Source organism: Sinocyclocheilus grahami, unplaced genomic scaffold, assembly GCF_001515645.1.
Source record: "Sinocyclocheilus grahami isolate Dianchi unplaced genomic scaffold, SAMN03320097.WGS_v1.1 scaffold64.1, whole genome shotgun sequence".
NCBI lineage: Eukaryota > Metazoa > Chordata > Actinopteri > Cypriniformes > Cyprinidae > Sinocyclocheilus > Sinocyclocheilus grahami.
In genome coordinates this window covers 649,897-664,676 of record NW_015505243.1, presented here as the reverse complement: position 1 = coordinate 664,676, position 14,780 = coordinate 649,897, and the positions used below count along the sequence as shown (strand labels likewise).

Here is a 14,780-nt window from a genome sequence, read left to right as displayed (position 1 = left end):
ATGGATTCAATACCCAGTGAATGCATGAACTGATCAAATGAAGATCTTAAATGCAATGCGGGTTTGATAAATGCTTTGGATAAAAGCATCTGCCAAATGCATAAATGTAAATTCATCATTTTTACATAAACTGTTGCATTGAATTGAATCTGGATAGAAATTCATTTTGCTCTTGTCTTGAATAAGTGCTATGGATCAGTGAGCACCATGAATATGATTCATAGATTAACTATATCATATGGTTTTGTCATTTACACATCGACACCAGTGCACACGTGGACTTGGCCACTGACTGCTGCTGAAAAAAATGCAGAAAATGCTACACGTATAGGAAAATCCATGAAGCACTGCATGCATTTCTCTCATCCCTTCACTGCTGGAAAAAAAAAACATGGTTAAGAGGTCACATGTTTAATTTTGTGTGCCTCTCTCATTACATTTTCTGCTGTGGAGAAGCAGAGACCGAAGACACCCCCTCCTCCTCTCTCCAGACACACATTCGTCTCTCTCGTGAGCTGTCTAATCAGCTCGGGATTTTGAGAGTCATCTCTGTACTTATCAAGCCCTCCCCGTTCACTTGAGCAGATTAAAGCGTCCAGGATTTGAGCGAGTGGGTTAAAGCTCCCTCTCGAGCGATTAGAGCTTCCGCTCTCTCTTTCTCCTGCCACGTTGTCCGTGGTTTCAAACGGCAGCACGGCATTCCCACACGCTGACACGCTGTCTTTGCTTTCCCCTCATTTTCCCTCATCTCAGTAGCAGTTCTCAGAAGCAGACAGCATTTTAGCTCACATCCATGCACAAAGACTTGCTCACAAACACTGCTATTTCCATTTTTACACACGCACACACACACACACACACACACACACACACACACAATATGCAGCCTTATTCATTCAAGAGTGTTTCTTCAACTGGGCACTTTTGGCCTTGTGGACCTTTAGAAAATAACACTTTACTCACTAGTTTATTTAATTTGAACACTAACAGTGTCTAACAGCAGACATGCTATAAATGCATCAGAAGATTTCTATAATTTTCTATGAACTATCATTTTTTAACCAAGATTTATCATTTTTTAACCATTGCTTAATAACATTCTTTGGTGCAACTTTCAAACATTTTTGCAATAAACAAAATGTTTATGTCTGTTAGCTAAAGCTAATTTGAAAGTTGAAAAACTGATTTTCACATAATTTATTACATACCACCATGGAGGAATAAAACAGTAAAAAACATAAAAAGTCTGAAAGTTTGGGGCAAAAATGAAACTTGAAAAACCGTGAAAACAAATGAATATGATAATTTTTTTAATTGCATAATGGGACATTTTAGAGATATATGAAATATGGGGCAAGACCTGTTTCAATAGAAAAATGTGTCTTTAGAGAATAAAGAATATGTTTGATGTGACCTACGTATGACAACAAACAAGTAATAATACACATTCACATAAAAAAATTAAAAATTTAATAAAATAAAAAGAAAAGATCAAAATTATTCATAAAAAATACAAAATATTGTAAAAGTAGTACAATAATACATTAAAAAAACATAATATAATAATAAATAATAACATTTAATGAAATTAAATGAAAAAGGAAACAAAAATATTTTAACTTTTTTTAAAGTAATAAAATTATACAATAGAAAAGTAAAAAGAAAATAAAAAACCAAAAATATATTTTTTTATTTATAAATTTAATAAAATAATTTATATATTTTAAAAAAACATCTCCGGGACATAAAATTGCAAGTAGTCACTACTCACAATAAAGAGCTTGTTTGCCTTAGCATAGCAGTATTTACTGTTTCCCTGTTAGCAAAGGTCCTGGTTGATTAAATTTGCTTTTGCGTTTAAACAAATTTAATAAAGGTAGGAAACAGCCACACGGTGCTAGTGTTTTTCACTGAATTAAGGAAGGAAGCAAAGAGAAAGGGAAGGTGAGGGAACAGTAGCAGCACCTCACACTGACTATCACACTGTCACTTTATTCACAGCTAGCTAACACTCACACAGTACCTGCTAAAGACTGTTCACTCGATCGACACTGCGATTAATCACATCCACTTCAGGCTACCAGAGACGCATTAATAACCGAGACTTTACATATGATACAACTCTGATGATAACCTCGATTTCACTGAGAAAATATTTTAAAAAGCACCCTAAGGGGTCTGAGTGTAGAGGACATGTGGTTTGGGAGAGAAATGTAGAGGGTCAAAGGTCAAGTGTCTTGCTCAAGGGTAAAACCTGGTTCTCATGGTGTTGGGGGTCGGCTAACTAACGTGCTTTAGCTTGTGCAGGATTTGGTGAAGCTGACGACTCTCATGAACAGTCATTGCCTGCTCTGTAACATCATGGCCGTGTCCCTTCAGTTCTCTGTGAGCCCTGACCAAACCTCTGAGGTTTCTATTTATACCCGTGAGTGGTGGATGTGTGACCAGAATGCCTGTCAGTGCTCTTTGATAGCTATATATTCTCATCTTTTAACTCTCTACATACCACTGTCCTGTTTTATGAAACGATGGACCTTTTGGAAGCTCAACAGAAGTGGAAATAAAATTGATATTATTATTATTAGCAGTGTTTGCTAAGATAAGAATAACCATTACATGTGCTCATAGTTAAAGGAATAGTTCATTCAAAAATGACATTTGCTCACCCTCAGACCATCCGAGATGTACGTAGATGAGTTTGCATCTTCATCAGAACAGATGCAAATTTGGAGAAATTTAGCAATTCATCACTTGCTCACCAATGGATCCTTTGCAGTGAATGGGTGCCGTCAGAATGAGAGTCCAAACAGCTGATAAAAACATCACAATAATCCACACCACTCCAGTCCATCATTTAACATCTTGTGAAGTGAAAAGATGCATGTTTGCAAGAAACAAACCCATCATTAAGACATTTTTACTTTAAACTGACACTTCCATAATCCATAAAATTGCTTTCTCCAGTGAAAAACTCATCTTATCTGAATCAGGAGAGAAATCTGCACAGATCAAACACTGTTTATGAGCGAAAACAGTCCAAAACAATTCTAAACAAATATATTGGTGGATTTTGATGTGAGAGGACAACAGGTGATGGACTTTTTTCACTGGATAACTTGTGGATTATTGTGATGTTTTTATCAGCTGTTTGGACTCTTATTCTGACGGCACCCATTCACTGCAGAGGATCCATTGGTGAACAAATGATGTAACGCTAAATTTCTCCAAATCTGTTCTGATGAAGAAACAAACTCATATACATCTTGGCTTGAAGGCGAGTATATTTTCAGCAAACTAAAATTTTTGGGTGAACTATTACTTTAATGTTAGGGTTTGTTCAAATCCCAAGTATTAAACGCAAGTATGAAACTGCATGCATTTTGCTTTGTGGAAATGCTTGCTCTGAAACACCTGAAATAGTTCAATCCTAAAGCAACAATCAAATCTAAATAAGGACTTTTCCTACTCAGTTTGTGTTTATTTCATAATCATAATATGCAACAACCATTAGAGACAGACTTTTATGGGATCCTAACAAGAACCATGCAGAGCAATAAAGCTTCATCAACACAGCTCCCAGTTGCTCCATTGACTCCACTGTTTATTTCCCCAAAGGCTCCAAATCCCATTATCCTACAACAATAAAGTAAGTGTAGACCATGTCGAAATATTACACAGGGCTGATAAATCAACATGCTAAAGTGAAATTGTAATCAGATGAACTGCTGCACTGCCTTTCTTTCTGTATTTGTAATTTTGGCCCATTTAATAAAAATTTACTTCTTGAAAAAGGAATTGTTCCGTTTCCAATAGAATGTTTCTTGAGCAGCAAATCAGAATATTAGAATGATTTCTGAAAAATCATGTGACACTGAAGACTGGAGTAATGATGCTGAAAATTCAGCTTTGCATTACAGGAATAAATTACATTTTAAGAAAATATGTAAATATGCCAAAGTTTAGTATTTACGGGTTTGCTAAATTGTCTAACACTTAATGCTAATTACTGTATAGCATTAACAGGCAGATGATGACTTTCATGCATCAAAGTGTGCAAACATACAATTTTCACAATTCATAATATTGGAAGACACATATTCCGAATGTAACCACCTCAGATTAATCTAATCTCTTCACCAGATGGCTTTTATACGAGCATGTGGGCATTTATAAACTTCTTAAAGGGGTCATAGGATGCCCATTTTCCACAAGTTGATATGATTCTTTAGGATCTTCATGAAAAGTCTGTAACATAGTTTGGTTAAAATTTCTTAATGGTAGTGTAAAAAACACCTTTTTTACCCTGTCAAAAACAGCTCTTTTCAGATCAAGGCGTTTTTGTAGCATTTTCCTTTAAATGTTAATGAGCTCTGCTGACCCCGCCCCTCTCTTCCAAGCTGCTCTCAGAGAGACGGTTTACTTTAGCTGCATTCATCGTGAAACTTGCTAATTAGCACATTATTAGGAAAGGCGATTTGCAAAGATTCATTACAAAACATTATACTCACTTCTTCTGTAGATGAGGCTGGATCAGGAATGATTCGCGCGAACATAGACGCATTTATGTAGATCGGGGGCGCATTTCCTTCAGAAACAAACGTAATCCACTGTGAGTTCAGCGGCTCAGATGTCGGAAGTAAATGACGACTTCTATGTTCATTATTACATCCAACAACAGAACACCTAAATCGCTTAGGAGTCATTCTTGTCTACATCTGCTCCGGCGGTGAAACAATGGCGGACTGATGACAGTCACTCAGGGCGGAGCTAAGGTAAGACACCAGTCCAGTCTGTGCTGAAACGCTACTGTCAATCAAACTATCGTGGGAGGGGCCTGTCTGTGTGGCCCCTCCCACTACTTCAAAAAGTGCATGTAGCATCCTATGACCCCTTTAAAGGGTACGTCTGCTGAACTGAAGGCATAGCTGTGCTGCCATTGTTCCAGAGGCTGAGGTCAGCAAAGCATTTATGAAGGCCAGGATTTAAGCTTTCACATTTCTATCTGATCAAATTTCTTTCTGTCACTGATTCTGCCAAAATGATTCAGAACTTTGAAAGAGAAGTTTGAAAAACAATACAAGAGAATAGATTTATCCTTCAAGTTCTGCATTGCGTAGGTTGCAAATAACAAAATTACAGAAAGTCTGACTAGACTGCGCACAGAATTTGTTACTCAGCAAGGAAGATGATACTATGAGTGGAGCACAACAGTAACTGTCCACTTTTCAGTGACCTTGAACCTGGAAGTATTTTTTCCTATTCATTTTCTCCACTGGGACATTAAACAAACTAACAGCTCCAAGATTAATCACAAAATTACAAACTTTAAATCAATCAATCAATTAATCAATCACAAAAACCTAGTACAAAACCATGGAGCACTTTCATTGACATAGGTAACAGTTTTGAAATATTAACATAAAAGTACATAATATAAAACTTGGGTCATACTACATATATTGTTAATATATTAGCAAGCATAAAAATGTATATTTAAATTTTTTTGCATTTAGATATGTTCATATACATCCACTACAAGTCAAAAGATAATCATATTTAAAAAAAAAAAGAAATAATAATTTAAATTTTTTTTGACATAAGTCTCTTTTGTTGATCAAAGCTGTATTTATTTGATCAAAAAGAGTTAAAACAGTAATATTGTTAAATATTACATTTTAAAATAACTTTTTCATTAGAACATATTTTAAAATATAATTTTATTAAATGTTTGTTGAGTGGCAAATCAGCATATTAGAATGATTTCTGAAGGATCATGTGACACTGAAGACTGGAGTAATGATGCTGAAAATTCAGCTTTGCATCACAGGAATACATTTTATTTTAAATATAAATTCAAATAGAAAACACTTATTTCAAATTGCAATAATATTTCCCCATTTTTACTGCACTTTTGGTCAAATAAACCCAGTCTTGGTTGAAGTACAAGAGACTTCTTTCAAAAACATTAAAAATGGTTAATTATTCCAAACTTGTTGACAGCTATAGTGTAAGCAGTTCGGGGAGTTTAGGGAGATGGACTCGATTATGCCATCAGCAGTGCATCATGGGAGTGGGCGGTCTTTGCGGAGCAATTCTGCGTAATTTATCACACTTACTTGTGGTTTGCAAAGAAACATAAAACATCACCTAACAACCTGGGATTTCGTGGTAGGTCTGTCTGGAAAGGTTCAAACGTTACTGCTAAAAAGCATTTTCACGGAGAAGCAAACGAGTGGGATTTTAACTTCTGGAGCCTGGCTGTTTGTGATCAAACTAGGATGAGTTCAAGTAAACAATGTATTATCCTTACTCTGTTTATAAAAGAGGCCAAGAGGGCTCTGTTTTGCATACGGGGCTTCCTTAAGGTTCAGAGAGCCATTACAGTCAGTTTCCTTCTTTCCCAACCTATATATGGATACATCTCGAGGACTGTTTCTTTAACGGCGCTCTGGAGATTTACAAAGAGTTTGGCTCATTCACACAAGTGTAATTCTCCACAGAGAGCGCCAGGCCGAGCAGCCAGACAGACTTCCTACTCATCTACCGATTTGGCCGTTGACCAATGATGCTGTGCTTTCACGCCGTCATAATAACAGCAATTCAGCCGCTCTGAACGCTGAGAAGTGAAAGAGCTAGAGTTTTCTCGCTTACAGCTACCCGTGATAACTGTCTGGGAGGAGATAAGATTGTCTTCCAAAACTATGTGACAATGATCATGGGAGTTATGGGGCTGATCGTACTCGGGCTGCGTTACGCAGATACACACCCTGTTAAGAATAGACGGGTCCAAGTTTTTGCAACACGTTCTTCCCTTACAATCCAACATTTTCCAATGAAACTCCTTCATCCAAGGCAAACAGAACACAGAAAACATGGTGTGAAATATGGTTTCTGCCATTATTTCTACATAAGGATGAAGGATCATATATTCTTAAAATGAAGAGAAGCACAAGTTTCCACTGAGGTCTTCCGGTTAAAAAAAATACTGTGGTAAAATCATGGTGCAATAATGGTATCAAATGATAATAGCACCACAGTACTACTGAATGATTAAAATATTTATTTATATGATACGCCATTGTACTTCAGAAAATATGCCATTGGCTTGTTACATAAAAAAACATAATACTACCAATGCACCATATCCAAAACAAAACATCATTAAACTAATGGTAATATGCAAGTTTTCAAGATCAGTTTTTTTTAATAAAAATATTAAGCAGAACAACTATTTTCAACATTGATAATAATAATGTAATAATGCAATCAGCATATTAGAGTGATTTCTGAAGGATCATGTGACACTGAAGACTGGAGTAATGATACTGAAAATTCAGCTTTGCATCACAGGAATAAATTACATTTTAAAATATATTCAAATAGAAAAGAGTTATTTTAAGTTGTAATAATATTTCGCAATATTACTATTTTTACCCAAATGAATAAATGCAGCCTTTGTGAGCATAGGAGTCTTATTTCAAAAACATTAAAAAATACATACATACTACATAAATAAACTCAATGCAAAGAATGCACATAAATTTAAACCCTCTTTAAATTGCAAATCTTTTAACAGACACTTGAAGAGTGTTCAAACACATTTGATACAGAAGTTATATTGATTATATCAGATCCAAGTGAGTTTAGGCTAACAATGCAAAAACCCAATGACCCCATATGTTAACGAGGATAGAAAACCCACATGCTATTTTTATGCATGAAAACTGATCCCATTCACGAGTCCAAGCGAGATCATTTTGCTCCTCTTGCATTAAATCAGCCACAAGACTATATCGACTCCACATTCATTCTTTCTTCTTTAAAGGGATAGTTCACCCAAAAATGAAAATTTGATGTTTATCTGCTTACCCCCAGGGCATCCAAGATGTAAGTGACTTTGCTTCTTCAGTAGAACACAAACGAAGATTTTTAACTCAAACCGTTGCAGTCTGTCAGTCATGTAAAGTAAGTGAATGGGAATCACGGCTTTGAGAGTAAAAAAAAACATACACAAACAAAACCCAATTAAACCCTGCGGCTCGTGACGATACATTGAGCAAGAAGAAGAAGAAGACGCTTCACACGCCGGCTGTTGAGAATGCGCTCATGACAGTTCAGACATTGCGGTGAATCAGAGGTAAAAAAACGATATAAATACTGTTCAGTTTCTTGCACAGACAGATCATTTCGTGTCTTTACAAATCAATGTATCGTCACGAGCCGCAGGGTTTAATTTGGTTTTGTTTGTGTATGTTTTTTTGACTCTCAAAGCCGTGATTCCCATTCACTTACATTATATGACTGACAGACTGCAACGATTTGAGATAAACATCTTCGTTTGTATTCTACTGAAGGAACAAAGTCACCTACATCTTGGATGCTCTGGGGGTAAGCAGATAAACATCACATTTTCATTTTTGGGTGAACTATCCCTTTAACCTCAACATCATATTATTTCTGATGTGCTGGGATGCATTCATTTTACTGAATTACACAGACTTACTGAACAAGACATCATCATGCATTGCACAACAACAGCTATGTATAAGCCACACAATTTAAAGCAACATTCATATGCAAATACAGCAGCACCAAAGTTTAAAGTCACCATGAAATCAAATTAGACAATAGGGAAGAAAAGACAAACAAACGCAACTTCCATTTCATGCCGAATTTAATGCTTCGGTCATTCTATAATTTAGGGTACATTTCATGTCCATTGATGATAATTGTTTTTACTAACAATTTTCTCTAGAAATATCATATTTTAGCAATTAAGTGAATACATACAAAAATCTCACACCAATATTTTGTGCATGCAGATTTTCCGTTTGCTTGAAATTGCCTTAAAATACATTTTTTGCAAAGTCTGCTTTTTGATTTGAGCGAGTCTTGTTCAAAATAATGAACAAAAAAATGTTACAGTCAAGATTATCTATATTAAATTTATTTCTACAATCTAAATATCTTGGAAAAATTCTAAAAAAGTTAAAAAAAAAAATTCTTTCAAATAAGAAAACATTTCATTTTATTCTTTCAAATGAGAAAATATTTAATTTACCAGTAATTCTTGTCCACAAAAATTCTGTCAACTATGTTACTAACCAAACACCCCCTGAGGGAAAAAAATAAATAAAATTATCATAAATCTATGTGACCAGAATCATGTGATGCAATTCTCTTCTGCAGCCAGCATTTTGAACACATTATGCTAAATGTCCTCTTATTTTTTTCTATATTTGATCTCCAATTAGCTATTGTCAAGGAGTATATTAATTGCCAGTCAACTATGTTGGGTACATTGTTATGGTTTGCAATATTTTTATGATTTGAATTCAAATCCTGATCGAGAAAATAACATTTGGTAGCTATTGACTTCCATAGTATTTTTTCCATACTATCAATGGCTACCAGCAACTGTCTGGTTACCAACAAATATCTTCTTTTGTGTTCAACACAGAAAGAAACTCAGATTTGGAACAACCTGAGTGTGCGAAATTGACAGAATTTTAATTTTGGTGGTGAACCATCCCTTTAAAAAACACCATATTACAGACATGTGAACAACTTGATTTTCACCACAGGAGCTCTTCAAGGGTAATAGATTGAGCAAATGCCACGAGTTATTAAAGAAAGACATTCACCGGGGACAACTCTTCATGTGTTTGGCCTTCCAGTGCATCAAACCCCGCTGACATGTTTCTGAAAGCCAAGAGTGAGTTGGTGGTCAGCACAGATGAGACCCACTGAACTGAAGTGAACTCCAGACGCATTTAATTGGATTTCACAGCGCAATGCTTGAGTAAATATCCCAAACTGACAGACCCTCAAGTAACCACACACCCGAGTACAAACATGGCAGTGGCAGCATAGCACCAAACACCAAACATGGCAGTGTAACACCAAAAGGGACTCCGGTCAGGCTCCGCTTCAAGGTCTCCACTGTTGCCTTATCAGCAAGTGAGCAGCAGAGCATGTGAATATCATTACATGCACAACCAACATCTGACGAACTGGATCACCAACACATGCTTATCTACACAGATTACTGTGGCTGCTGCAAACTGGAATATATTGCACTGTATTATCAAGACACTCACTGCATGCTCTTTATACAGGAGTACTATCTCCTTAAAATTGGGAATCACATGAAAATGTCACTCGGAACGTTGAGCATTGATTTAGTGACAAGCCGTCCTCTGAGACTAACATGCAGTGGCAGGATAATACATTATGCCACTTTGACTGATGACCTTGTCTTCAGGTCCATCCATTCAGAGCACAATTGCTTCTATGCTGTGTAGGACAAATAAGACAAATGCTGATTTATTTTGGTAATCATTCAAATAAGCTTGGCCGCCCCTTAATATAGTGTACGGGTAATTGTTCTGGGACAAGCGCCTACACAACATGCTAGACACAAGGACTGGAGTGGTGGCATTTTTCTAGTCTTGAAGACATCCGGAGCCAAAGCTTACTCTCAGAGAGAAACACATCAAGAATTCCAAGCATTCAACATCTATGTTTCCATTCACATCAACACGTGTTACTTTAGATGAAGCTTTTATCCAAAGCAATTTACAGGGTCACAATGTGTGCTCATTTACTCTATGTAAAAATGATGTATGTCTGTTCTTTTATATTATCATAATATAGCCGGGTTGTCATGCGACTGAGTTGTCGTTAATTGGTCTGATGTGTTGGCGTAGCAATTGTAGAACTGTAGTAAAAATGTAGCAAAAAGCTTCTGTTCTTCTGGAGTCAGCTAAAGTTAAGAGTCTTACTCAAGGACACAATGGTCACAGTTAATAGATCTACCATTGTGGGGTTTGAACCTGCAAGCTTTGGTTTACCAGATCATTAGCTATATACATATACTGTATGGGTCAATGATGATCGTTTTTGTAGTCCGGATCTAAAAAGTGAAATAAAGAAAAGCAATTCATACAAAAAAATGACTCTAATGAACCTCTTCTATGATAAACATGTTTTCATTTTCTGAATAAATGTCCTTTTGATATTTTTTTTTCTGCACTTTTAAAGTAAAAAATGTCAAGGTGATGTAACCATCCAGAGATTATAAATAAGACAAAATGTCATATTAAAACAATAAAATTCTTGTTCAAAGAAATGTTGTTTCTTCATAAGTAGTTTGGCATATTTCATTTTTAAATTATTATTTGTATAAAAAAAGCGTTAATTCAGCATAATCAAACAAAGTAAACAGTAATAAAAGGTAGCCTAAATATGACCGATTTAAAATGCATTTATCTGTTTTAAAATATTTTAATTTTTTTTCTTAATTTTTTTTTAAAGCGGTTAAGCATTGAAATCAAAAAGTTATTTAAATCTGTAATATTTCACAATATTACTTAAATATTTTACTGTATTTTTATCAAATAAATGCAGCCTTTGTGAGCACAAAGACCTTGAAAAAAATCTTACCCCAGTTATGTAATTTTGATTTAAAATATTAATATTAAAATAAACGCTGATATATATAAAAAACGCCATCCAAATTAAAAACAGTGAGGCATAACCAACACACAGGAAGCCATTTTGTTGTCATGTGACAAGAAAACCATCAAAACAGACAGGACTTCGTGACTGGGCTATCATATATCAAATATCATATTTTGACCTTTTAATGAAAAGCCATGTTCAAATACTGTAATTTACGATTGAAACTTTTTAAAAAATATACATTTGAGAACAGTGGTTACATCACTTGACATTTTAGAGAGTTATTAAATCCCCTTTTCTTGAAACTTTTCAACATTAACATTGACACCAACAATGCTAAATATTACTTTTCCAAGACGTTGGCACATTAAACTTGATTTTTACACAAATTCTCCTTCCTATCATCCTTATTTGTCACTGACACATCTGCATGTGCATACATCAATGTCACCTCTGTTATTTGTAATGATGCTTTGGCAGAACTGCATGCGAAACCAAATCTCTCTGTACGGATACACGTACAGAGCATCTAACCTTAACTAAGCTCCAGACTCACCTGATCTGCGCAGGGCAGGCTGTGGGCTGGGTAACCCGCTGCTGATGTGGTATGAGAAGCGCATGCTTTTGAACTGGCTGGAATAGGAGGATGAATTGTGCGGACTGGAGCTGATGAGATGCGCGCTCTTGGGTCGATTCAACTGCATCCCTGCCTGCGAAACCCTCACGCAGGCATATAGGACACAAGACGCGGACGGTTTCCAGTGAATGAGCTTTATGATCCAGGTCCAGCTATAAAAGCCGAATCTTCGAAACAGTCCAGGTCCAAAACCACCAGCCACTCTCGCGTCCCGAGGTCGTCCTCCTGTAGATGCTGGAGAGGGTGAATCAGGCGGATCGATCCCCCCTGATCAGCCGGTGGAGAGTAAATCCGAACAGAAACAGCCATCAACGATCGGTTTAACCAGAACCACATACAAGTCCAAGCAAACGTGATATAAAGAGCTCCCAATGCGCTTTTGTCAAATGACCTTTGTGAAATTCCATCATCTTCTTATGCCATTTACAGTGTCGCGGTTACAGAATGTGCAGAACGCTATAAATCCATAACAGAAGAGATGATCATTATCACATGACGTTTCCAAAGCAAAAGAGGTTCTGACACTCGCGTTTTAAAACTAACTTTCCCAATTTCGCCTTCGCTAAACTTCTGGTTGCGGAATGTAAACGGCGCCGCATATTGTCGTTATTATCCCGACGGGTTTTCCCCCCCCCGTTTCCTTTCGGTACAACCGTATCCCCCAAAAAATGCACACTCAGCTGCTTCAAACACAATCCACATTCGCTGTTTGAAAACCCCTTTCGAATGTCGGCGTGTATTTTAAGCGGGATCCTCAAACAAAACAAATGTTACAATGTCGCAACGTTACATTGTTACAATGTTGAAACGTTACAGCTCCGCTCTTGTCGCTCTCCACCGGTTGCTTGTCTGTTCTTTTGTGGGACTCTACAACGCCAAAGTGTGTTAAACTGAAAACCTCCTCCTCCTCCTCCTCCTCCTGCAGGACATATGAAACCGAGCTTCAACCCCCTCCATCTCTCTCCTCTTTTCCCAAAGTCTGTTTCTCATTTTTATCCCTCTCTCTCTTTCTTTTCCTAAGGGTCTGCGCTTGAAATCTGATGCAAAGGAAAAACTTTCAAAAGGATTGGAACGTTCCCCCTTTCTGAAAAGAAATCCCAATCGGGGAGATCGTTTATATTTCATAAATTCATAAATAAACACTTACACCCCATAAAACTATGTGGGTTTTGGAGGAGAGCTAAAGTGGTTGTAAACATGGACTGTCCCATTTGACCTACATTGCACCAGTAGCTCAAGTTGAGAATGTTTCAAAGGGGGGCTGAACTTTTAGCCAGTTTTGAATTTGGGTGGATCTAATTGGGTGTCATGATATGTCATGAATAGCACATTGTCTGTACAACCCTTAAAGGAGTAGTTCACTTCCAGAACAAAAATTTACAGATAATGTACCCACCCCCTTGTCATCCAAGATGTTCATGCCTTTCTTTCTTCAGTCGTAAAGAAATTATGTTTTTGGAGCAAAACATTTCAGGATTTCTCTCCATATAATGGACTTCTGTGGTGTCCCTGAGTTTGAACTTTCAAAATGCAGTTTAAATGCAGCTTCAAAGGGCACTAAACGATCCCAGCCGAGGAAGAAGGGTCTTATCTAGCGAAACGACCAGTTATTTTCTTTTAAAAAAATGACAATTTATATACTTTTTAACCTCCTCTTGTCTAGCTCTGCAAGAGCTCTGTTTTTTTCCAGTTCATGACAATTAGGGTATGTCAAAAAACTCCCATCTCATTTTCTCCTCCAGCTTCAAAATCGTCTTACATCGCTGGTTTGCCGGGGGCTTTTTTGTAAAGGGCATTTGATCTTCTTTGCATGTTCACTTTGTAAACACTGGATCGGTACTTCTGCAGCGATGTAGGATGATTTTGAAGTTGGAGGAGAAAATGAGATGGGAGTTTTTAGACCTACCCTAACTGTCTTGGACCGGAAAAAGCTAAGTTCATGCAGAGCTAGATGAGCGTTTGAGGCTAAAAAGTATATCAATTGTAATTTTTTTAGAAAATAACTGATCGATTTGCTAGATAGGACCCTTCTTCCTCGGCTGGGATCATTTAGAGCCCTTTGAAGCTGCATTTAAACTGCATTTTGGAAGTTCAAACTCGGGAGCACCATAGAAGTCCATTATATGGAGAGAAATCCTGAAATGTTTTCCTCAAAAAACATAATTTCTTTACGACTGAAGAAAGAAAGACATGAACATCTTGGATGACAAGGGGGTGAGTACATTATCTGTAAATTTTTGTTCTGGAAGTGAACTACTCCTTTAATGGCAAATGATGCATTGTTTGAATAATCAATGGTTGAATACCACAACATATCACACTAAATAATAATTGGTATTACACATTTCTAGAAAATGAACAAATGAGAAGCAGCAAAACAAATATTACCATGACTTTTTTTTTTAATTCTTTTTTGGATTATGGTCATTTGTAGAGAAATGCTTAATTTGTCATGGAAATAATGTCACACAGAATTCAAAACCAATTCAAAAACATTAATGGTCCTAACAATAGATGTCAATAAATAATGTATCTTTTTAAAAATAATTTATGATCTTGGAGTAAAAATACCTCTGACATGTCCATGACAGGTTTTGTGAGATTAACCCGACTTTTTGCCTTTCTGTCAGCAGTGTGAACCTTCTGAGTGTGTTTTCCCATAAATGAGCATGTTATGGGT

The 14,780-nt window shown here is 36.5% G+C and overlaps 1 protein-coding gene across 1 annotated transcript in view; it reads right to left on the bottom strand.

The window, feature by feature from the left end:
* Nucleotides 1-12,409, bottom strand: part of LOC107584913 (FYVE, RhoGEF and PH domain-containing protein 1-like) — a 46,616-nt gene extending 34,207 nt beyond the window's left edge. Inside the window, exons 1-3 of the mRNA XM_016271682.1 lie at nt 12,277-12,409; nt 12,020-12,169; nt 9,645-9,702 (exon numbers count right to left, since the gene is read on the bottom strand). Coding sequence (XP_016127168.1) covers nt 9,645-9,702; nt 12,020-12,169; nt 12,277-12,409 — 341 coding nt within the window. The remainder of the gene's footprint in view (nt 1-9,644; nt 9,703-12,019; nt 12,170-12,276) is intronic.
* Between the last annotated feature and the right edge of the window lie 2,371 nt (nt 12,410-14,780).